Source organism: Myotis myotis, unplaced genomic scaffold (assembly GCF_014108235.1).
Source record: "Myotis myotis isolate mMyoMyo1 unplaced genomic scaffold, mMyoMyo1.p scaffold_m19_p_14, whole genome shotgun sequence".
Classification (NCBI taxonomy): Eukaryota; Metazoa; Chordata; class Mammalia; order Chiroptera; family Vespertilionidae; genus Myotis; species Myotis myotis.
In genome coordinates, this window is record NW_023416318.1 from 14,576,490 (window position 1) to 14,601,711 (window position 25,222).

General features: G+C 43.2%; 1 protein-coding gene, 1 long non-coding RNA gene and 1 pseudogene across 3 annotated transcripts in view; 1 reads left to right on the forward strand and 2 right to left on the reverse strand.

Annotated features, from left to right (window-relative positions):
- LOC118668912 overlaps positions 1-24,412 on the forward strand; it is a 45,371-nt gene extending 20,959 nt beyond the window's left edge. The window contains exon 4 of the long non-coding RNA XR_004971804.1: positions 22,118-24,412. This is a non-coding gene — a long non-coding RNA (uncharacterized LOC118668912). The remainder of the gene's footprint in view (positions 1-22,117) is intronic.
- ARHGAP25 (Rho GTPase activating protein 25) overlaps positions 1-25,222 on the reverse strand; it is a 76,532-nt gene that overhangs the window by 36,035 nt on the left and 15,275 nt on the right. For both annotated transcript variants that reach the window (XM_036334289.1, XM_036334288.1), the window contains exon 2: positions 6,401-6,600. In XM_036334289.1, coding sequence (XP_036190182.1) covers positions 6,401-6,600 — 200 coding nt within the window. The remainder of the gene's footprint in view (positions 1-6,400; positions 6,601-25,222) is intronic.
- Positions 13,355-13,484, reverse strand: LOC118669573 (annotated as a pseudogene).

The following is a 25,222-nucleotide window of genomic DNA, read 5'->3' on the forward strand; positions in this document are numbered from 1 at the left end:
TTTGAGGGCCCTTTCATTTGATTGCTCTTAGATTTGGGGGGTAGCTTCCCTTTTTGAGGTTTTTAGGGGTCAATGTGCATGTGTTCTTTTTAAATTGACAATGAATTTATATTTTTGTCATAGAAAAATCAGAAAGTGGACCCAAAAAAAAGGAAAATTAAAATTATGGGTAACTCCAGTACTCAGAGATAACCTCAGTTAACACTTCTATGTTTCTCTCCAGGCCTTTTTTTCATAAATACACATTCATGATTTTCCCCCTCAAGAATGGGATTAGTATACACATAATTCTTTGTTGTAAATGGCTTTTTTCCCCAAAACAATTATATTATGGATGTCTTCCAATTTCAACAAGTATTAATTTAAGGCATCCAAGGCTGAAATGTATTCTATTGTATATAACACATATATCTATATCTTCCCTGATATAATTTAGCCCCTACCATTGTTTTCACATCACTGTTATAAACAACACCCTGGTGAAAACCTGCACAGGTAAATTTAATTGTCTACATCAATGTTAATTGTCCACTTATGTTAAATTCCTAAAATTAGAAATACAGGGTCAAAGGGTTTGGTTTTTTGTTTCTGTTTTTTAAAGAAAGACAGATAAATTTTACTTTGATTTGGTGGCACAAAAAGCACAAAAGAGAATTAAAACGTTAGTTAAAAGGCACAAAGGAATTGAACAGGGAACAGGAACTAAATTAGTTGAAGCAAATTACCTTATGGTTGTAAATCAACAGGGGTTCAGATAGATGTAAGGAATTCACTTCTGCTTCAGAATAGTTGTTTTTGCTTTTAAACAATAGGACTGGGCCTGTTCCTGGGGGAATTTAGATACTTCATTGCCAATCTTCAATTAAATGAAGAGCCCCCTCTGACTATAAGTATAACCTGATCAGTTTCTTGTGGCTGAATTTTGGAACTGATCTTACCTTCCCCACTCCCTTCTCTTTTTTTTAATATATTTTATTGATTTTTTACAGAGAGGAAGGGAGAAGGATAGAGAGTCAGAGACATCGATGAGAGAGGAACATCGATCAGCTGCCTCCTGCACACCCACCACCGGGAATGTGCCCGCAACCAAGGTACATGCCCTTGACTGGAATCGAACCCGGGACCCTTCAGTCCGCAGGCCAACGCTCCATCCACTGAGCCAAATAGGTCAGGGCCCCCTCTCCCTTCTGATGATTGGGTGACCCAGAGTTGATTCCTTAGTGAATTTCTCCTTTAAGAAAATATCAAAGAGAAAAGATATAAAGAGCCGCCTAAAAGAAATGTTCAAAAGGTCTTATTGTATTTGAAATGGAGCATGGGACCAGTGAATTGGGAGGCTGGGATGGAAGGAGCTGGACCATTTCTCCTCCTCAGGCCCCCTGTCCATTTGGGTGCTAGGAGGAAGGGTAATGGACAGGTGGCAGAGGAAGGAGAACAGTCCAGGGACGTTTACACCTGTGCAGAAGCAAAGGTGCAGAACTGGATTGATCAAGAGAATTGGATAGCCGTCCCTCTGTCTTTCTGTCCATTCCAGCCAGATACACCAGAAGGGAGCGGGCATGGCTACAGACTCCAGTCCCACATGGGGTTCTGTGAACCTGGGCAAAGAGTTGGAACTCGAGTCTCTGTCCCCTTGTCTGCAAAATGGGACTAGTATTTTGTGCTCTGCATATCTCAAAGGTTTTGGGTGTGGATCAAAGACACCAAGTGTGAAAATACTTTGCAAAATTTAAGGTGTTTAAAAAAGTATCCTACTAACGTGAGAATGGAGTTCCTGAGCCTGGCTTTGTATTGCATTCACCCAGTGTGAGCTTTTAAAGTTTACATCTTATCTCCTGGGCTCCTTCCCAAGGCGTAGGGTCTGAAATCATTAAAAAACACACACACACACACACACACACACACACACACACACACAGACACACACAACCCAAAACAGAATTATAGAAATAAAAGAATATCAATAGAACCCAGCTGGCATGGCTCAATGGTTGAACACTAAACCAGGAGGTCATGGTTCGATTCCCAGTTGGGGCACATGCAGCCAATTGACGATTCTCTATCATTGATGTTTCTATCTCTCCCTCTCCCTTCCTCTCTGAAATCAATAAAAATATTTTCAAGAAAACAGTATCAGTAGAAGTCCTTTGAATAATGATGATGATGATGCATATAACAATTATGATGGGCTCTGACAGAGAAATATTCAAGGTTTTGCTTTTGCTAATCCAGTGGCACCTGGTCGCTCTCAGGCTCAGGTGATAAGGAGCCTTAGGTAACAGGCTTTCCTAGAGGTTGGTTTTACATTGATGCTTGATCCTTCTTTCGTGAAACAGGAAGGCAAGGAAATAAACGTACGGTAAGGGACTTCTCTGTGCTGGGAATGACAGTGGGTAATTGGGCAATTTTCAAGCAATCAGTGGGCCCCACGAACTCCCAGACTGCTGGAGGGCTTGCATTTTTAAAAGGCATAATCCTCTCCAGAAAGGTGGTATGGATTGTCATTTCCACCAGCTGTGCATGAGAATTCCTATTCCCTACAACACTAAAATGTCTAAAAAATCTTTGGCAATTTGATTAAAAAACAAATCCTTGCCAATTGGATAAGGGAGCAGTAGTGTCTCATTGGTTTACATTGTATGTTTTTTAATTATTAATGAGATTGAACTTTATATGTGCACTTTTTGGAGAAATTATCCACTTGTGTCATTTGCTCATTTTTCTATTGAGCTGTTTCTTATAGTCTTTAAAGAATACTTTAAATATTAAAAGCATTTGTTTATTATATGTACATAAACAATTTTTCCTGCTTAGTATTTGAATTCATTTTATTATGTTGGTTTTTATGTAAGGTATGGACATTTTAATTTATGACATTAAATTTGCTTTCCCTGGTGCTGTCTCTGTTGCTGTGCTTAATAAAACACCTGCCTCCCAAAGATTTTGAGGATAACTACATTTTCTTCTAGGATTTTTATTGGCTACTTTTTTTTTTTACATTTTTTTACATTTTTAATCCATCCAAAAGCATGAATGGTGTAAAACATAGTGTGGAACTATGCCATTACTTATTCCAAAGAACTTAGCTCATGTCTGTAACTTTCATTTCATTTTAGGTATTTGCAATGCCTATGAATCCCCAAACAATATTAAATGGTAGCATAATAAAAGTACTCTATTTTGAATAGATTTTTCTTTATCTTAATGAAGTAATTATGGATATATGAAAAGTCTACAAAGATATCCTTTTAATTCTTGTTTGTAATAATAATATAGAAACATCAGCCCAATGGATTATAAAATGTCCATACAATAGATTATTTTACCACCCATAAAAATTACATTGTAGAAGAATATTTATATAATGGACAATATCACAACATATTGTTAAATTTTTAACTAAAGAATATTATTATGTTAACTTTGCATTTAGAATAGACAAGTTTCTAAATGTTTATATATATATTTATATATATATATATATATAAGATTTGGGTAGTTATTTTTGCTAATGGGATCATTTTTATTTCCTACCTTATGCTTTCCCACATCTGACAAATTTCCCATTATGTACACATTTAGCTTTTGTAATCAAACTATACATATTCAAATAAAGTAAAATATTCTTTCTAAGAAATTCACTGTATTCCTAAAAACTTTTTTAAAATAAACTTTTTATATCTGAAATTATTATTGAATTTACCCAATGCTTTTTTCAGCCATCAATTTAGGGGTTGTGTAGTTTTTCTCATTTGATATGTTGCTCTCTACCTATTGACCAAATATATTAAGAGATTTCCTACAAAATAAACCCTACTTGTCATCTTGGAAGCAGCTTTATCTAATTTTCCCAGACAATGTAATCCTGAGAAGGCTTTCCAGACTTAAGGGAGAGAAGCTAGGACCTTCACTAATTTATTTCACCCTTTGACATCGTTTGTGCTTTTTCAAAACAGAATATTCCTACACATGTTACGTATCATTTGATCCTATGACAAATACAGGCCAGGTATGATTGTCTAATTTTACCAAAAAAAGGGGGGGTGTCCAGAAATAATAAATAAGTACATGGTCAGATGGTAGTAGAGCCAGGAAAAGAACACAGCTTGGAGAAAGCACACCTGTCACCCTCCACACCTCACGGAAGTAGACCCCGCTGAGCTGTCCTTACCGCTCCTTCTGGAAAGCCCACACATTGTTGCCATCTCCCTCGCTCTCTGCTGATGGGAAGACTTCTGGCATCAGCTATCAATGCACCAGTTACCACCCTCTGAGCCTGTAATTACTTGGATCTGATAGAACTTGGTTGTTCATAAAGTGAAGGAAATCTGGTCACCACGCACAGGACGCTGAGCAAGAACCGGGTCTGGGGAGGGGGGGTGGAGTTTCTGGCCCTTTTGTGGCCTCTGCAGTGACAGACATCACAGTCCCCACTGGAGGCCCTTGTTAGCCAGGGGCTGCTGACGCATCATGGATCCTTAACTCTGTCCTTAAAGAGAACTCTTATTACCAAAATGACTGTCTCATTTCTTCACATACCCTGCCAAGAACCCCCAATATCTTCACCCTTCCTGGGGCTTTCTTTCTGGTTCCGGAAGATTCTAGAACAGTGGTTCCCAAACTTTTTTAGCCATGCCCCACCTAAGCATCTCTAAAATCCTGATGCCTGCCCCCCTCCCCCTATGACATATAATTCCTATTATTCAAAAAGTGAACTATTCACATGGAAGAAGCCTAAAAGGCCGTTAACTTGGTCTGAACAAGCTTCCGAAGAACACGGCATCCATGAAAGAGAAAAATAAAAGAACAAAAGGACAGTTGAAGTACTGAGGAAGAAATCACTAAGAAATTGTTTTTTAAAAAAAGTAATAATAATATGAAGTGATACAAAAAATAGCAAATAACGTTTCAAAACAGAGAACTGAAATGCATAAATGTCACAATATATATTTATATGCTGTATATGAAGCCCCTAGAACCTTAAGAAATGCAAAAAATTCACTGTTAATAACTCATTCTCAAATTGTCCCCTTAAAAATCAACTTGCCCCCTGTGGGCATGTGCCCCACGTTGGGAACAACTGTTCTAAAGTCTGTCTTCCACTTCCAGAGACATGAGATCTAGATAGGGTGACCAGTTGTCCTGTTTGCCCTGAGACAGAGTTTAGACCTGGGGTCCCAGGGTAATTGCTAAAGCACCCCTTTCACTCTTATGCAGCATCATGGCCACGAGGAATCAGTGATGCAGGGAGAAAAGACCTAGGCCCAAGATTTAGGATCAAAGCCCTCTAGCTCCATTGGGAAATCCTGTTTGCTATGCTTTCAAAGTATATCAGGCATCTGACCCATTTCCCTCCAGCTCACAATTCCCACTGAGATTCTAAACATTATAACCTCTCACCTTGTGCCTCCTTCCTGTCCCTGAATCTATTTTTGGACATTGTATCGACAGCCATCCTTTTACTAAATAAGTCAAAGAATGTCCCCTTTCTCCCAATCACCCTCAGCGTAAACACTCCAGCCCTTATTATGGCATACAATAGCTTTTGCAGTGTGTGTCCCAATCCTTCCCCCTCCGCAGCCTCTCTGACCTCATCCCCTCTGATTCTCTTAGTCCTTAGTTTGGCTGATCCCACACTGCCCTCCTTGCTATTCCTCACACGTGCTCCGCCTCAGGGCCTTTGCACCGGCCCCTCTGCCGAAAGTGCTCTTCCGCCAGAGATGTGCCTGACTACTTGTCTCTCCTCCCTAGTCCTTGCTCAAATGTCACTCTCTTCACAGATCATTCTGACCATCCTTTTTAAAATTGTAACACCTCCCTCAAACGCTTGGCTTCCCCCCTTAACTCATTTTATTTTTTCCTCATAGAACTAGTGATTTTTCTAACAAACTGCATGCATTTTGTTATTTATTATGTTTATTCTCTGCCTTTCCCTTCATCTTCTAAGTTCTACATGGCAGAGATTTTTATCTATTTTACCCACCGGTTTATTCCAAGTACCCAGCACATAATAGATGCTCAATAAATATCGATTGAACAAACAAATAAATGAAAGCCCCCAATCCATTTTCCTGACCCCCAAATCCACTCCCTCTGAGCCCCATACTCAGCATTACCATCAAGACCATGTTGCCAGCCTTGACTTAGAGGTGCCCTTAGGAAGGTCCATGGCGTTCACCTGGGGTTTCCTGGAGGAGGGTCACCCTGTCATCTTTGCAACTCAGGTCTCTTATCTAGAAAATGGTGAAAAGGAACGAGTAACCTCCTCTCAAATCAATGTGTGCCTAGTCCCAGTACGAAGGCCCCTGGGAGTTGACAGCGTTTTAAGGGGGCTCCATACCCGCCTCCTGCAGGCCTGGGGACAGGGCCCTGGTAATGGGGACAGACAGCCTGGCAGTACCTGTGGCTTCGTGTCCTCTTCGTCCTTGTAGTAGTAGAGCTGCTGCGCCCTCAGCACGAAGTACCTCTGCTGCCAGTTTTTCACGATGGACCGCTGCTTCTTCAGCCAGCCCATTTTGATGGGCCGCTCCAGCGGGTTGGGGGTGGACGACGGGTGGAAGGCTGCCATCTGCTCGCCGGTCATCACGCTCCTGGACCGAGCTATGGAGAGGAGCAGACAGGCAGACTGACTGAGGGACATGAAGCAGTGTGCAGAGCGTGGGTGGAGAGGCCAGAGAGGAACCCCCGAGGGGGAGGAGAGGCGGCTGGGGCCCCAGCCAGGTCCTGCTCAAGGGTCCAGATCTGTATCAGAGAAAATTCCCCCGTGACCCAGAGAGCTGCCTGCTCCCGCCCAGGCCAAGGCCGGCCGAAAGGAGCCCGGGGAGGAGGGGAGAGCCCGCGGCCCAGCGCGCACGCAGTCCGGCAGCTGGCCTCGGCCCCCTCATTCTGCAAAGCGCGAGATTGGCTGGAGACTTCTGAAGAGGAAGTGGCCGCAGCATCTGACAAAAGGTGCTTCCTTTTTCCTGCGTGGGCGTCGGTATCTGACAAGAGAGAGAAAATAATGCCTCGCTCTGAGGGCGCAGGGTGAGTCCCACGCAGCTGCAGAGGCACCGGAAGCTGCCGGGCATTCTTCACCCAGGGGAGCTGGTGTGTTTCGCTCTGGTCTCACTATCAAATAGGGCCCTTCCCCAACCGACCCCCCAAAACCCGGGGCCCTGTCCACACAGCCTGCATGCAGGAAGCTGGCACCTCCTGAATTTTCCTGATGAGTGTCATTAAGTGCCATTCTGTCTCCTGCTCACTGAGAGCGTTGGCAGCCTTTTCTATTGGACCAAGGGCCTCCCATAGCTGCGTTCTTGCTACCTTTTCAGTCCAATTGTCCCTCCCATGTGGCTGAGAGCACACAAGTGTTTGAAAGGAAAATGGATCTGCCAGCAGAACACAGAAGCAGAATTTGAATCCAAGCCCTCTAATCCACTGTATTGTGTTGTTGGCTTTTGTTTTTACGCAAGAGCTCTGCCTGCCGTTAGAACAGGACTGGATGTCCACAGCTTGTCTGCATGGTAACTCCATCCAGAACAACTCTCTCCTTTTCTTTCCTCCACAGGGAGCGAGGGGGATCACCCTGCCTGTGACCCCCTTTCTGCATGTCCTCTGAGCCTCACCTACCTCCTTTCCCAGATAGTTTAACAGTACCCTTGAAACCACCTTGGAGCTCCTCATCTCCTTGACCTTGAACTGTGTTCCACACTTGCCAGTCCCCAGGGTCTCCATTCCTCTCCTTGCTGGAGGAAGTCTCCGTCTCACCATGCTTTTATTCAGCTTTTGTGGGTTCCCAGAACAGCCACGACTGAACTAAGCCAACTCCACTCTCCCCTAGTTGCCTCTCACCTGCTTAGAGACCAGTGCTTCCTTTCCTGGCACTTTCACCCTGAGTCCATTCTGCAACTTCTCTGTGCCTCAGTTTCCTCCCTGGTTAAGATAGGATAATAATAGTCCCTACTCTTTGGAGTTGTTATAGAGATTAAACAAGTTTACATATATAAACAACTTAGCACAGTCCCTGGTTCAAGGTAGTATATGATACTCATTTTTATCAACAGGTGACTTTACTTCCTACTTCAAGGATGGAGATTAGCTTTGAGAGCTCCCTAAACTTCCTTTTCATTTCAAAAAGTCACTCCATCGGCAAGCTTTCTCTCTTCCTTCATTCCTATCGCTAATGCATTTAATTGACAACTTCTCCCATTGCTTTTGATTCCTTTCTCTCTATCTCATTCTAGGCCTGTGGTCTTCGAGCTTTATTTATGTTCATGGCATACTTTCAAATACCAAAGTTGTATTTGAAAGAGAATCTTTCCAGGGTCCAGATCTGTATCAGAGAAAATTCCCCTGTGACCCAGAGAGCTGCCTGCTCCCACCCAGGCCAAGGCCGGCCGAAAGGAGCCTGGGGAGGAGGGGGGAGCCCGCGACCCAGCGTGCACGCAGTCCGGCAGCTTTTCCCATTGCTTTTGATCCCTTTCTCTCTATCTCATTCTAGGCCTGTCCGGCAGCTTTTTCGGCCCTTCTGTCCTCTCCTTGGATTTCTACAATAGTTCTCTGACCTGTTCTCTCCCACTCAATGACACTCATCAAAGAGAATCCTTCTCCCACTGACTCCAACTGTATCCAGAGTTACCATCCTATCCACATGTCGCCTTTCAATCCTGTATTGCTGTCTGATGAGGACTCTGCCCTAACTGGGCTCCCTTAACCCTCACTAGGGGTCTGTGTTCTTGTCACATACCAGCTGGCAGTCACCCCTTACCTCCCACCAGGGACTGGAGAGGTCATACTATGTTGTACACAAACGACAAGACATACTTGATTCAACAACCTCCTTCTGGACAGACATCATCCGATGAGTGCATATACTCAACTGTAGTAAAAAGCAATTTGACATTTTGATGACAATGTAGCAGCATGGCTTTGCATCTGTGAGTCTTGGAACCCCAGTTAAAATTCTTCTCAGATTCTTGCTCCTTAGTTAGCTGCTGTCTTCCAGATCTTACATCTGTAACCCACAGAACAGACATGGGGCTGGTCCCTTACGCGAAGGCTGTGTAAAAGATCTGAAGGAACTGTAGGAGGGTTTCAGCAGGAATACAATGGGGAGGAGGGAACAGGAAGAGCTGCATACAGCTCTGTGGCTCTCTAGCTCTGAGACTGTAACTTGCAAAGACTCATATCTGACCTTGAAAGAGAGTAGATAATAGGGAGAAATGAAAAGTGGTTCACACACACACACACACACACACACACACACACATAGGGAAGACGGAGGCATTGTGGAAGATGCTGGGTGATTCTCTTCACCTCTGAGTGGCCTAACCCAGTGTGACTTTTGTCACTATGAAGCTGAAGCAACATTAGACTTGGAAGGAAGGGTGAGGGAGGCTCCCTCCTAGCAGGGGCATAATTTGGAGTCTTCACTTGGCTTCTGGATGATCATGTCACCATGAGGAGCCGGCACAAGAGAGAAGGAAAACAGACAGCTACCACCTGGTGATTATGAGGACTTAAGCTTCATGGGCTCCTCCCAGAGAGCTACAGAAATCATTGGAACCACAACAGGAGACAGGAGAACCTCAAGGTCTCCAATGGCACCGAAGTGGGATGCGGGCAAAGGAGCCAAAAAGACACTGCAGGTTGAAGTGAGTTAACTCTGCACAGAAGAACTCAGTTGCTGGGATATTATTCTATGGTTAGTTCTGAGAAATTGTTTATGCTCTGTTGTGGCAAAAACAACAACCACAAAAACAAACAAACAAAACCCCAAACCTCCCTCTAGAAGCGTCTGTGCATTGCAGAATGGCCTGGCAAAGGCAGGAAGAGGTATGGGAATCTGATGATCTTAGACCCAGCCAAGAGGGGGTTAGATGCCCCTCGTAACAACTAGACAGCCACCTGTCTGCCTGCATATTGTCAAGGCCTTGACTAACCATCTTTTATATTCCAGACGCAACACTGTTCACCCATACATGCACCGTGTTTCTGCAGTGCCTATGACAGTCTCCAGCATGGGCGGGGTGACTGTGGTCATGGGTCATATGTTACAAGTTAGGGTGTGGATGGCTCAGTGCAAACCTCCGCACTGCTGAAATTAGGCCCCAACGTGGGGGAGATGACAGGGCGGGACTCCAGTAACTAAGCAGGGGAACTTTCTGTCCTGTGTCAGGGTCATCTCCCACCTCAGCCCTCAGTGTTGCTCATCAGCCAGGCACATCATGAGATGATTTAAATATCAAGGAAAGCCTGCTGGGCCTTGAGTTTCACTTAGTTTTGACTAACCTTTCCTATTAGTTCCTTTGAACATTCTTTGTGGGTGTGACTTGTTCCCGGACAAAGTAAACAAAGGAATCTGTTACTATTTATGGAGCTATTTCTCATAGTGAACATAATAACTGTGATAAGCCTCGCTTGGGAGCCAGTCCTTGCACACTGTCTGCATGCCCCCAGGCCTTCGGGAGGGATTTCTGAACAAGGCTGTGGGCTGGAGAGGGGGCTGCAGGCAGACCAGGGAGGCGAGGAGGAAGGCACTTGCTAAGCGTTTACAGAACACTCTGTACCAGGGGGAAATGAGGGCCTCGTGAAGTCAGCAACTCACCCTTTCTGGAGTAGAGAGAGAAAGAACAGCCCCTCGCACTGTGCTTTCAATACAGTAGCCACTTGCCATGAGTGCCTGTGTCCATGAAAATGAATTAAGAAACTAAATTCAGTTCCTCAGTCACACCAGCCGCATTTCAAGTGCCCAGTAGCCCCCTGTGGCTCCCGGCTAGCGTGGTGGACAACATGGACGGCATGTCCATCATCACAGAAAGTTCTATCAGTCAGCACTTCTCTGAATCTGAGTGTCGTCATTACTAAACGCAGGGCTTCCCCACTAACCTGACCTGGCTTTTTTGGCCCTTCTGTCCTCTCCTTGGATGGCTACAATAGTTCTCTGACCTGTCTTCTCCTACCAGACCCACCTCTAGTCCATTGACGACATCATGACATGGTCCCACTAAAACACAAATATGGCCATGTCACTCTCCTGCCTAAAAGCCTCAGATGACCCCACAACATCTTTTTCCTAAAAGATGGAGGCTGAACTCCCTACCATGGGGTTCAGAGTCCTTGGTGGTTTTTCTACTGCATTCCCTGTTCTTCCTGAATACCAGCCCACACTTCATCCATGACAAAATGCTATTCCCTTTGCTGGAATATTCTCCCCATCCATGCCCATCCACCCCTAATTTTATCTCTTGGAAAGCTCTTATTCATCTTTTAAGATTTAGTTCAAGCCACACCTCCTATGAGAAGCCTTCTCAGCCCAGCCAGACTCAGTTAGTTCCTGGGCTCCATTCCTTCTTAACTGGGTCGTATGCCCATCAAAGCACTTACCTTCCTACCTGATCGTTTTTCTTAAAGCCCTCCCTCTCCACTATAAGAAAACAGGGACTCTGTCTTCATGCTTTGGCCTTGCTCATCCTTGTATACCCCAGCACCTACCACAGTTCCTGACAAAGAGAAGGCAGGGTGAAATAGGGCACATGCTTTTACATACACAGCCCTGGGTGAGTCATGTTCTATCTCTGGGGGTCTGCTTCCTTCTCTGTGAAATTGTGATAATAATACATACCTTGAGAAGTGGCTAATCTATAAGTATTAATAATGATGAGTGGACAGGCTTTAGCCAATGTCTGCTTCTTAAAACATAACTGTTATAAATGGAAGCTATTATTATTACCACTATTCTTATAGTACTAGAGGCCCAGTGCACGAAATTCATAAACGGGTAGGATCCTTAGGCCTATCCGGCAATCAGGGCTGATCAGGGCCTTCTGGCTGCCAGCTGGGGCCTTTCTTCGTTCCGCGCCACCCCCCAGTAGTCAGCGCATGTCATAACGAGCAATCAAACTCCTGGTCTCCTGGTCAAACTCCCAAGGGGACACTTTGCATATTAGCCATATATATAATTTTATGCTAAATGAGAGAAAAGGAAGAAGAAATGAAAGAGGGAGGGGATGAAGAAAGGAGAGAGAAAAGGAGGGAGGGAGAGAGAGAGAGAGAGAGAGAGAGAGAGAGAGAGAGAAGGCAAAAGAGAAGACTAGCTGGACATTGTACAATATTTCAGGTGCCAATCCAGAGACCTGAATTAGGATGGTGGCAGTAGGAAAGGAAAGAATAAGAGAGACAGTTGTGAGGCAGGCCACCAGACCTCAGCAACTGTCTGAACAAGGAAGATTGGGAGGCAAAGAATTTGTGAGATTGCAGTTTGAGTGGCTCAGATAAGGTAGCCTTCTCTATCCACTCATGTGATGCACACTGGCTAAGCGCTTGGCATGGACCAGGAACTGTGGCGGGTTCTGGGACATAAGATCAACCAGACACAACCCTGCCCCCGAGTAGCTCATAGACACAGGAGACCTGCTCATAGAAGCAGGGAAGGAAGCCAGAGAACCAGGTGGGTATGAACAGGTAGGGAGCTGATTCTGGCCATGATGAAATGTGAGGGTGGACTGAGGGCTTTAGACTTCCCAGAGTTCTGGTTTTGATAGGTAAAGCCTGTGGATTAAGAAAGAGGTTAGGGAGAAAAAGAGATGCAAGCAAAAGCCAGGAGATTTGAGTGACATGAAAATCTCAGATCGGAAAAGTAACACAATAGATGTTCTGAAACCAAAAGAAAGGATGAGCACAGAGGACTTGAGCATTGAGGGAAGCATTTTTAAAAAATATATGTTTTTATTTATTTTAGAGAGTGAAGAAGGGAGAGGGAGAGATAGAAACAGCAATGAGAGAAAAACATCAACATCGACCTGCTGCCTTCTGCATGCGCTGCACTGGGGATCGAGCCCACAACCCAGGCATGTGCCCTGACCGGAAATCAAACCGTGACTTTTGGTGCATGGGTTGAAACTCAACCACTGAGCTTCACCAGCTGGGCGAGGGAAGCATTTTTAACTTGAGACTATGGAGATAAACTTTGATAGAAGACAGAAAAGATGTGTGGGCACATTACACAGAGAGAAAATAATGTTCAAATAAAACATATATAGCATGGGTTCCCTTTAACAAAGAAACTCATCTTTCTTATCCCTAATCAATCAGAAAAATTTATTGGGCACTTCTTATGCACAGGGAGGGCACGGTTTTAAAAATAAGAGAAACCATCTAAATTAGTGAACTCGAAACTTATGGGGTTTCAAATATTTACTGTGCATCTGGCACACAAAAATGCCGTCCACCACTCCCTGTTGCCATGGTTGCCTCAATTGCAGCCCATTTCATGATATCATACTTGCCTTGAGTAAAAAAGTGGGATTAGCAATCAAGTCATGGATTACAAAGTGTTAAGGAGAGGTAGGCATCTAGTTTATCTGGTAGAACGAGAAAAGAGTACCGCAGATGAAAGTGTAGAATGGAAGCTCAACCATCAGGAAGTAGGTTCCCAGTGGCAGGGGATTTTAAACTGATAAGAACAGATACTACACTTGATCTTAGCCAAAAGGCCGAGAAGCGATGGCAGGGGATTTTATATAATTTTCTTCCCCAATGTAACCACACCTCCTAGAAGCGCATCTGGCCAATTGAAGGTGCCCAATACATATTTGCTGAGTGAATCAGATGAACATTTTAGAATGAACTGTGAGCCACTATCGGGCATTTTATATTGGCAACAAATATTGGCCAGTTTACCTACTTGTGAAATTTCTAGATATGTTCACAATTGCCCCCTCAGCAGGGTGGCCAGTAGAAGATGTCATTCCTGATGTAATAACAGTCCACATCAATAGTGACATGTTTAATACAAACACTTTATTTTATTTTTTTTAAATATATTTTATTGATTTTTTACAGAGAGAAAGGGAGAGAGAAAGACAGAAACATCGATGAGAGAGAAACATCGATCAGCTGCCTCCTGCACATCCCCCACCAGGGATGTGTCTGCAACCCAGGTACATGCCCCAGACCGGAATCGAACCTGGGACCCTTCAGTCCGCAGGCCGACGCTCTATCCACTGAGCCAAACCGGTTCCGGCACAAACACTTTATAAGTCTCATTTCATTTAATGCTCACTCGAATGCTTTATGGTAAGCACTGTACTGTCATCCCCATGTTATGGACGAGCAACTGAAGCTCAGACAAGTGAGATGGTCTGCCCAGTTACACGGCTAGAAATCTGATTTCAAGGTCCAGTATCCACGCAGCCCCTGGAGAAGCATGTATTCTAGTGGTGGGGAGAGGCACTGGCATTGAGAATCAGTGTATAATAATTCACAGGGTTAGACAGTAGAGTGAAGGGAAGGAGAGACGACACCCCTCTTCATCTGGGAAGGGAACAAAGCCATTCTTCCTAACCAATCACGTGAGGCACCTGCCTCAGCCGCCACCCATTTTGCCTTAATATTATGCATAAACAAATTTGTGTTATTTTTTTTTTCCATCCAATGTGTGGTCTTCAAGGCTCAGCTGGCCTTGGAACAAAAAGTGACAACGTAATGGCACTGAAACCTCAAGTGCATCGCAAGGCTGTGCTGACGCCCCAACAGGAAATAGACATATTAGGCAGTCCTGCTGTGTCTTACCAGCCCTCTGCCTTACCAGCCCTCTGCCCAAGCTCATTTGAAGAGATTTAAGGATTCTGACCAAAGCCCAATGTGGCCGAGGCGTGGGAGAAAGGAACATGGAACCAACCTGAGGTGGGCCCAGCCCTCACAGCCAGCTCACAGCCCACGCACCACCCCAGCTGAGAAGGGAGCTGCTGGGGACGTGTGAAGTAGCAGACACGACATCACTGCCTTCCTGATAAACAGGTACACCTACACCGTTGCCTACATCCTGCACACACACACACATGCACACACACATGCACACACACAATCCCCACATACACCACACACATGCAGACACTCTGTCCAATTATCACACAAGGAAGATGGCCCACATGGGAGAAAATTAGGTCTTCTAACTTCAGAAACTTGCATCTTGCTTTCTCTACCCGCCTTATCCCCCTCTCCAAAGCCAACTGCCCTCCCTGATAAATCACCCTCCTGAATGGGGAACTTTTAATACCTTTCCACTTTCAAAACCTGGCGTGTAGAGTCCAGAATGAACTTATCCTGTGATTACTGTCTTAGATTTTTTTTTATTTCTAAGTTTCATTTTTAATGTTGGTATAGGGAAAACCCTGGCCCATGTCAAAGGCAACACGCTGTGACTGAGGACAGCAAAGGGACTTGCTCTGTGTGTGCACCTGCAATTCAATCACACGGGGTTTTTCAGCACTCTCACAGGGGAAACAAATTTACATACCCTCATTAAAAAAGAAAAGATCTAAAAGTTGTTCCCTGGCTGCCTGCTACCATTTGCCGGAATTGAGCAGGTTTAATTTCCCCATGTTCTACCTCTCGTAGAAATGTCCTTCACTGTTTGACAAGCGAGCATTTCAACCCAAAAGAGCAAATTCTGCTTTGGAAAGGGACTTAGCATACATGGCTATGTCTTTTGCAGGAAGAGGCAAAAATGTGGCAACAGTAGCAATAGGAAGGAGAGAGAGAGAGAGAGAGAGAGAGAGAGAGAGAGAGAGAGAGAGAGAGAGAGAGAGAGAAAAAAAGAAGGTGGGGGTGGAGACAGGGAGGAAGGGAGAGAGAGAATTGGTTTTCTGTTTCTTCTTAGGCTTGCGAAGTCTTTCGCACTCTGGCAAATTCGCCTGACTGGATGCCTTTCAGGGCCACCCCTCTGGTGTGCTTGTGTGTTTCACAGGAATTTCCAGTGCAGTTGCTTCTTGTGAGTGTATGGCTCTCTCAGTTGCAACACTTCACAGCCCCCTCTGCCTATTTTTGCATAACAGGAAGCCAAGTATAATAACAAGAAGCTTACAGAATTGTGACTGCTTCCTCCTAAGCACTGCCGGGGCTGCCTATTCCTCGGCACAAGGAGAAGTGGAGATTTGGCAAGTGTTGTAGACGATGTGGCTGTTTAACTGTGTATCAAGCTAACAGCCTTCCCAGACAGCCACATAAGGAAGGCCTTGGCATCACGCAAGACTATGGGACGTTGTGCTCTGCAGCAACATGGTGTGCTAAAGCAAGAGGGCATTAGAGGTACTAACCTTTTTATTGTCAAAGCCAATCGTTTGTTCTAGGTCAGAGGTTTTGCTCAGTCACTAATATTCGTACTGAACGTATTTGTATTTTATAGTCAAATGAATTCCGTGGCCCCAGCAGCCACGGCAGCAATTCAGCCCTGGCATTCTCAAGGACTAGTATTGATGATCAAGTACTTGGCCTTGACTATGTCACTCTTGGGGCCTTCACTGGTTTTCAGAAATAGTGATCTTTAACCTTGTAATTTCACTAAGAATGTGAACCAGGAACAATTCTTGCAGTGGGATGGGCCTGGCATGCAAGTCATAATATGATTCTCTTATTCTACAATCTGATAAAAATAGTCTATTGAATATTAACACAATAGGTTATGGATAGAGAATATGATACCAATAAATTATTAATTAGTTTTGGTTAAGTGTGATCAGGCAATGCAGCTGTGATAGCACTGTAATTAGGCAGTTATTAATAATAGGAAAAAAGCAAAGGGAAGGCCGACATTATAAGTGTGTCATTTGGGCAGCTTCACCAGGAAGCTGCAAATTCACACTCCCCAGGGAACCACCAGCCAATTCCCTGCTAAACACTGGGGGAAGGGGCTGGACAAAGGGGAAGATGGGCATATGCACAGTGAATTGAGGTGACATAGGTAAGATACTTGCCTATCAGTCAAGCCTGGGGAACCATGAATTGGCTAGAGTAGGCAAGACCACTGCACACCCATGAAAATTTGGGACTACAAAATCCCTCAAAGGAGCTCTCTTGTGACCCTTGGCTCTTGGCTCTCTGGTTCCTTTGGTTTTGCTCCTGCTTCCTGCATTTGCCCATGTTTCCTCCATAGCCATGTGACCCTTCAGACCCCATATGCAATGGACTGATGGACTGCAGCAGGAAACACACACTAGCCTGATGCTGGATTGGATTATACCCACCATAGTACAGAGACTCTGGACACTGACTTTGATTTTAGCTCTACTGAAAGCAAAACGGGACTTCTATGGGACCTTGGAAACTCAGGGGGTTGATTCCACAGAAATAAAGCTTCCTACGATATCTTATCTTCCCAAGCGAATCTCAGAAAATTCCTTTTCTTGGGATATTGCAAAGAGCCCACTCCCACTAGCAACCAGTGGAGTCATGCAGCTCTCTCCACCAATAACTGTTAAAAAAATTAAATGTTCATATTTTTAAAGATGTATACTCAAGCGTGAGGAATAAAAGCATAGTGCCTGGGATTTGCTTGAAAACATCTCAACAAAGAAATAAAAGGAAAAGAAAGGGATAAATAAAGCAAATGTGACAAAACCTTAACAATTATTGGATTTCAGTAAAAGATACACATGGAGGTTCATTACACTTATTCTCTGTGTTGCAGTTTGAAATATGTATATAATAACACTCTTTTTCAAGATTCTATTAGGCTTTTTTTTCACACATCAGCTATCACCCTGAACTTCAGCTTGAATCGTTTTCCCAGGCCTGCATTTCCAGACCTGTTAGTGACTTCTCTGAGCACAGCAGAATGATACTATGCAGATGCTGTACCACACACGTACACATTCCCTCCGGAACAGACCCTGCCCGCCCATTTCCCCTGCACTGTCATTTTATCAGTTAATGAAGGGGAAGAACCGAGGGACTCCTGATGTTTCCAGTTATGGATAGTATTTCCTGTAAAGCCAACTTTTCTTCAGTTAGCAATGTTGATGGTGTGTGTGTGTGTGTGTGTGTGTGTGTGTGTGTGTGTGTGTGTCTGAGAAAGAGGAGTGGACAGCCCCACTTTGAAAAAGAGTGGTTGCAGGGAAGGCTTTGTCTCAAATGACAATTCCTTTTGACTGGGAGTAACGTTGGGGCATCTGGGGCCTAGTACAGGCTCACTAGAAGAATGGAGTGACTGTTTATCAGTGTTTGCAGTGGCAAAAGTTGGAGGAACTGATAGGCCACAGTCTACCAATGGAACACAATCATTAACACTTGATAGCTCCCCTGGCCCTGTGGTAGAGGGGCAGGCAGTATGGTGCAGTGAAAGGTGTATCTGATTAGGCATCAAGAGACCCAGGTTCAAGCTCTAGCTCAGACATAAGCCAGCTGTGCAATTCTCTGGGCCCTTTTGAACCTTCATTTCCTCATTTGTAAAATAAAAAGATGGAAATAAACCATCTTGAACACATATTCAACTCTAAATTTTTTTATTGACCTTTAAGACATATGTCAGTCAACTGCTTTGTGTAGTAATCCTATTGTAGGTGCAAGACATCAAACTTAATTGGCCACCTGATGCAGGACTCCATTTCTACACCAAAAACATATGCCTCTAGAGATGCATTCCTTTAATTGATTAAGAAAAGTTGATTTTGCAAAATACATACTCTGGATGACTTTGATTAAACAAGATGGTTTGATAAGTTTCTGGTTAGAGTGTTTGTGAGTTTTAATATTAGGTTAAAGAAGATCCCCTTTGCAGTCCCCTTAAAAATGCAGGGAGGGAAGTAGGAAGACAAAAGTCACTGTAACTATTACTCAAGGACTGACAGCTCAATAGGCTGTGTGGCCTATTTATTCTGGGGTAATACCTGAACTCGCAAATATCACAGAGCCACCACCTTCTGGATAGATCTCTCCAACTCTAAACCAGACTTTACATATCAAAACGGCAAATGCATCCAGGCCCTTTTAATCAAGGATGTCGTCTAATAATTTAGTTAAAATAATATATGTATATTAAGTTTATTTACAAATGTATGCACTGCAGTAAAAAATGTATACAACTAAATGTCCAATAACACTGAGTCAGTTGAATGAAGTATGCTATATCATAAAGTAAAATACTATGTAGCCTTAAAGTAAATGCTTTAAATTCATGAGAACACATTGAATTTATGAGTAAAGTTAAAAATTTTTCCTTCCAAAATAGTACATATAGGGTAAGTACATTTTGTTAAAAAAAAAAATACATGTTATACACACACATTGTGACATAGGAAAAGCATAGATACACATGAGGTGTAGCACAGAAAAACAAAATGGCAAGATTCACATAAGACTGGTTAGTTTCCAGAGATGTTGGATTATGGCTAATTTTTCTGTCTCCTATTTGCTCTCATTTTTTTTTATTTTTTTTTAAAAAGTTATTTGTAAATGTTCTATGTCAGTTTTCTCTTCAATGACCTGAGTTTGCCAATCTACACATTTTAAGACTTAAAGTGGGTCAAGAAAGATGAAATCACTGAGAGGAATCTGTCCCGGTGTTAGGAAGAATTTACAGAATCTAAACCAAAGCAAATCCCAAAAATTTTGAAATTGAGCATTTCGAGAGCTAGCTCTGTCCCCTTGGGCAAATCACCCTTCTGTGCCCGATGGGACATTGTACCAGCAAGAGACAATATATGTGTCCTTTAAGACATGTAAAGTAGGTATAGATTTGCTTATTATTCTTGTTGTTAACAAAGTTTATACATATATAAAATGAGGTTGTTGACAAAGATGCTTGCTAAGATCCTTCTCAGACCCCCAACTCTTATATTTTTTGCATAATAACAGTTTCTACCAGTACCACAATGTATGCAGAGTATACAAGTAGAGAAAGGGCAGCAGATGAGAGGTTCATTATTTGGGAAAGAATATAAAGGAAAAAGCACTCTGGGAAGGAAAGGACCAGTACAGCGTGGAGCTGTCAGCCAAGACATCCCAGAAACTATAGAGCCTGACCATGTTCTTTGGGGCTAAGAAGAAAGGACAGCGGGAATGCCGCGGGAGCACGAAAGGAGGTTACTCTGAGAGTGCTCAGGAAGGAAGAACCACTTGGAATTCCATGCGGTTTGACCTCATGGTGTAACAGTTCCCTTTCCAAATATCCATTGCAATAACCAAAGAATTGCTTCCGTGATAATGAAAGAAAAATGGAAAATGAAAGTAGAAGTAAGGAAGGATGCTCTCTGTGTGCTATCTCTTGGGAGGATTTCTATAAGATGCAGGTGGTGAGCATCTGACCTGACAGAAAAGCTAACCAACCCACAATTCAGTATACACTGTATAGGGAACAGCTGCCCCAGAACAGGGGCTAGAATGTTCCATAAAGAATCTGCACCGACATCCAGAAAAGAGCATCACTGCTGGAGGCGGGGGACAGGTGGAGACCCCAAGAGCCACTTCCGGAAGTGCTCACAGAACAGAGGCCTGGCTGGGGCATATGACTGCCAGTGCACCCCAGGTGCCCAGAGTCCCGCCAGGTGGCCCTGTCTTGCTGGCTCCTAAACTGAGGCCCTGCACTGAGGAGGGAAAGGGATAGGAGAAAAAGACGCTCCCTGAACAGAGGAGGAGCTACTCTCTCTAAACTGGACAGTTCTTAAAACATTACCCATAAGCTTACCATGCCACCCAGCCATTCCACATCTAGGAATCTATCCCTGGGAAGTGAGACACAGGTCCACAAAACTTCCATGCAAATGTCCCCTGCAGGGGTATTCATAATGGTCAAACTGGAAACAGCCCAGGCTCCATCAGCTGCTGGATGGTAAACACAATGCAGGATGGCCAGGCTGTGCAACATCACCCCAGAATAAAAAGGAATGAGGTGCTGACACGTGCTACACATGGTGAACCTCAAAAATGTTATGCGAAGAGAAGGAAGCTGAATGCAAAAGACAACGTATTATGAGTCCATGTATAAAACATACTCACAAATGGCAATCCTCTAGGGACAGAAAGCAGATGAGTGGTTGCCTGGGCTGAGGGTGAGAGCAAGGAATGACTGGAAATGGCAGGAGGCAACCTTCTGGGGGTGGTAAAGCTGTTTTAAAACTGCTCTGGACTGCCCTGGGATGGTGTTTCTCATAGTTAGAGCCAGCCTACAGACCAAATGGTCTCAGGTTCAATTCCTGGTGAGGGCATGTACCTAGGTTGCAGATTTGATCCCTGGCCCCAGTTGGGGTGTATGCAGAAGGTAGCCAATTGATATGTCTCTCTCACATTAATGTTTCTCTCTTTCTCTTTCTCTCTCTCTCTCTCTCTCTCTCTCTCTCTCTCTCTCTCTCTCTCCTACTTTCCCTTTCTTCCACTCTCTCTAAAAACCAATGGAAAAAATATCATGGGCTGAGGATTAACAACAAAGACACTGCATTATACTGATGCTATATGTTATAAATTTACTAAAAATCATTGAATTGTACACATAAAACAAAATAATTTATGGCATTTAAATTGTACCACAATAAAGCAATAATAAGGAAGATCAAGAACTATATCTATTTAGCTGCCACACACACAAAGGAACCCACAGTGGAAGCAGTGAGGAGCTGAACAGCCTGTATAGAAAAATAAGGAATAATTCCTAAGTCATTTTATAAAGACCATCTTAAATAGACCACACACCACATGAAATTTGAGATCTGCCCCTATTTTGTCACTCGTGTATCCCAAGTGTCTAGAATACTCCTGGGATGCAAGGATAGTTTAATATTAGGAAAACCATTAAGTGATTTATTAATCAATGGGTAAAAGAACTAAAAAGCCATATGCTTTGAAAAGACTGTGAACTTACATTTGATAAAGTTCAACATTGATTCGTATCAGAAAACGAATTATCAAGAATACTTCCTTAGGTGGTAAAGAATGTGTCTCTAACCAGCAGGAGGGAATTGAGAGAGTACTCTACGTCCCTGAAAATTCAACTACTGAAAAGTAGAAGAATCATAAGTTCTTAGGAATCAGCTCAAGTGTTTGGTATTTTAGCAGTGTAAGGAAAAATGATGTACAGGTGAGACACTTCAAAGAAATAAAAAATGACACAGCAAAAAGTTTCTGACATTTCTACTATCTCATATAATTGAGAATTGTGGAATGTGTGAAAATTTCTATCCCTGTGACATTTTGCAATGCTGTTGAAAGTTATTATGGTTTGACAAAAGAAATCATTCTAAAATTTAGGAAACATACATAGAAAAAAATCAACAGCAATGTCGTGCTTAGAACTGCTGACTTGTGGGACATTATTGAGAATTTACTGTCATAAAAGTATGTTGTTTATCAGTGTTTCTGTTCATTGCAGGCTACGTTTTGCAGTACATGGGTGAGGCTTTGCAGAAGACAGAATTTCCCCTGTGATTCTGCCGCTGACATCCTGCCTCCTCGTCTAAGCTGTCAACGTTATCAGCTGTCTGGGGGGGAAATGGCTTGGGGGTTTCCTTTTATCACCCAAGGTTCTCACAGAAATGTTAGGATTTAGTCTGCATGCATCTGTGAGCAACCAAAGTGTCTCTGTCCAACGTGGGCTTTCTTGGTCAGACACAGGCCTGGCCCTGATATGCCTTGATGGTTCTCGCGCCTCTACACCAACTCTCTTGCTGCCCATGGAAGAACTAGAAGAATGTCATTCCCCTTTCTTTTTTCTTTACCCACGTGTTTGCTTTCAGCCGATGGTCACTTGAAGGATGAACTAAAACACTGAAGTCCTGGATGCAGAAGCTGAAGAAGCAGGAAGCTCAGACAGACAAACAGGAAGTGAGAGAAGGGAACTACAAATGAGTGACTTTGTGACTGACACTGAGACACCAGGATTCACTCCCATTTTCGAGGACCTCTGACCTGGCACATCTTATGGCATAAGAGACCTTTTCCAGGTGAAAACTAATTGCAGTGTTTGGGTGGGTTTTGTTTTAAGGGGACAGTGTTACTAAACTCCAAACATGCACTAAATAGAGATTCACCAACAAAATAATTGATATGTCTTATAACAAACTGTCGTGGGCACATTTAGGAAAGAATTCATAATATTTTAACATCAATTTTAAAAAATGGAAGAAAGGATTTACTTTGTGTGCTCAGGAATGAACCATTTATTCTCCTTCAACTCCACCCTTGCCCCCTCTCCTCTTTCCTAACATTATTTTATTGTACCGACTATGATATGGCTGACTTCAAACCAAGAGAAGTGGGAGGAGGCTATATCCGGGCTTAAGAGCAGTCCCTGAAAACATCTCTTTCTTTTAATATATGGGAAGGTAGTTTCAAAATACAAATAGAAAAACACAGCCAATTAATTGACCTGAATGTTAAGTTCCGTTAATACATAGCTCGAGTTTTGCTGTACGAATGTATTTTTGAGGAGATGGGCTTCCAGAATGCCTTTCCTACTTGCATAAGTTTGCGAAAGAGGATTGAGAGTGTTAAACTATAAAAGTAGCACTGACTATTCCAGTCTCCCAGCACTTTCCCCTGCACAATAAAAAAAAAACGCTTTGGAAAATGTGACTTTTGTGATCTTTGGGAGGAGGCCTGGGAAGGGAGGGCTGAGGTTCACAGTGACACAGGAAATCTGTGTTTGTAATGCTGAAGTGTGTGGGTGTGTTCACATGGGCAGAGCTGCAGAGGAAAAACGAAAGAATATGTTTGCAAACCATTGCAGAGGCTGAATGAGAGGATCAAAGAGTCTTTACCACTTATGAAACATATTGATATCTACACACTATCCTGGGTTGGGATTCTGGAAAACAGCCCTTGACATCAAACATGCAGTCTATGAGAGAAAAATGTGACATTGGGCTTCATCAAAATAAGAAGTTTTTGCTCTATGAAAGGCACTAAGAGAATGAAAGTGAGCCACACACAGATTGGGAGAAAATATTTTCAATCATTTATGTGGCCAAGGGAATTATATCCAGGGTATCTAAAGCATTCTCAAAGCTCAACAATAAGAAAACAAACCGACTTTAAAGACAGGCAGAATATTTGAATAGACACTTCAATGAGTGAAAAGATGCTCAATGTGATTAGTCAGCAGGAAGACAATAAGTAAGACCACAATGAGACACAACTGCAAGCATTTTAGGATCACTAAAATAAAAGTTAAAGACAAAGCAACAATCTCAAGGCCTGGTAAGGATGAGAAGCAGCTGGAACTGTCGTATATGGCTGGTGGGAGCACAGAATAGTACAGCTGCTTTGGAAAACAATTTGGCAATTTCTTACAATGTTAAACATATGACCCAGCCGTCCCACTCCTCAAAATATACCCATGAGAAATGAGACTTTATGTTCACACCTGTGATCACATATTTATAGCAGCTTATTCATAATTTCCAACAATTAGAATCAATCCCAAAGTCTTTCAACTGATGAAGGGCTACATCCATGCAATGGGACACCAGGGACCAATAAAAAGGACAAAAATGTGTGTATTTAAGCAATAACATGGGTGAATCTCAAATGCATTCTGCTGAGTGGAATAAATCAGACTCCAAAGGCTACATACTGTGTGACTCCATTTATATGACATTTTGGAAAAAGCAAAATGAGAGGGTTGAAGAACAGATGAGTGGTTACCCAGGACTGCGGCTGGTGAAGGGAGGTTAACAAAAAAAGAGATGAAACTGTTCAGTATCTTGGTTGCGGTGGTTATCACACGACTGCGCACTTGCCAAACTCATAACTGCAGACCAAAATGAACACATTTTATTCGATTTCAAAACAATTTTTTTCATCTGCTCACATTTGTTACACAGAATCATCTGATATTCTCACCATGTCGTTTCCATTGGTAATGCAAGTTCTGAATGGAAAACAAGTGATATCTACCACTTCCCAGTGACTTGAGTGAGGTGTATGGCCTCAAAAAACATGGAAATGTGGGAAGACCAACATACCAAGCTAAATCTCCCCAAGTTGTAAGGGAACAGGATAACAGAGTTGATCTCTGTGCCCCTACATTTAGCTTGTCCCTTTCCTGAATGTTAGGGAAGGCCAGGCCTGCCATCCCCAGCAACAAGCCCACCGTGCTCCTCACACAGATTATTCACTGTGGTGTCCCAGACAAATAAAAGACTAGAGCAAGGGATGTTTCATTCCACACACAGAATCTGTTAATTCCAGTGGTACTGGTTTTAGCATAAGGGATAGCACAATGTTGGCAAGATAGTGGGTTTAAAGACCCTGCAAAGGAATTCTCTCGGGGAAAGTAGTAGGAAGCCCACTGGGTAGTGTTCAAGAGACCTGTTATCCAGTCTCAGTTATGCTGCTAACTTGCTGTATTCACATAATTTCTCCACGCTTTATCATTGTCTGAGTCAACAAATTTTTGGCTGCAAGAAACAGATTCTGAGTCAAGCTGATTTTTTTTTTAATATTTTATTGATTTTTTACAGAGAGGAAGGGAGAG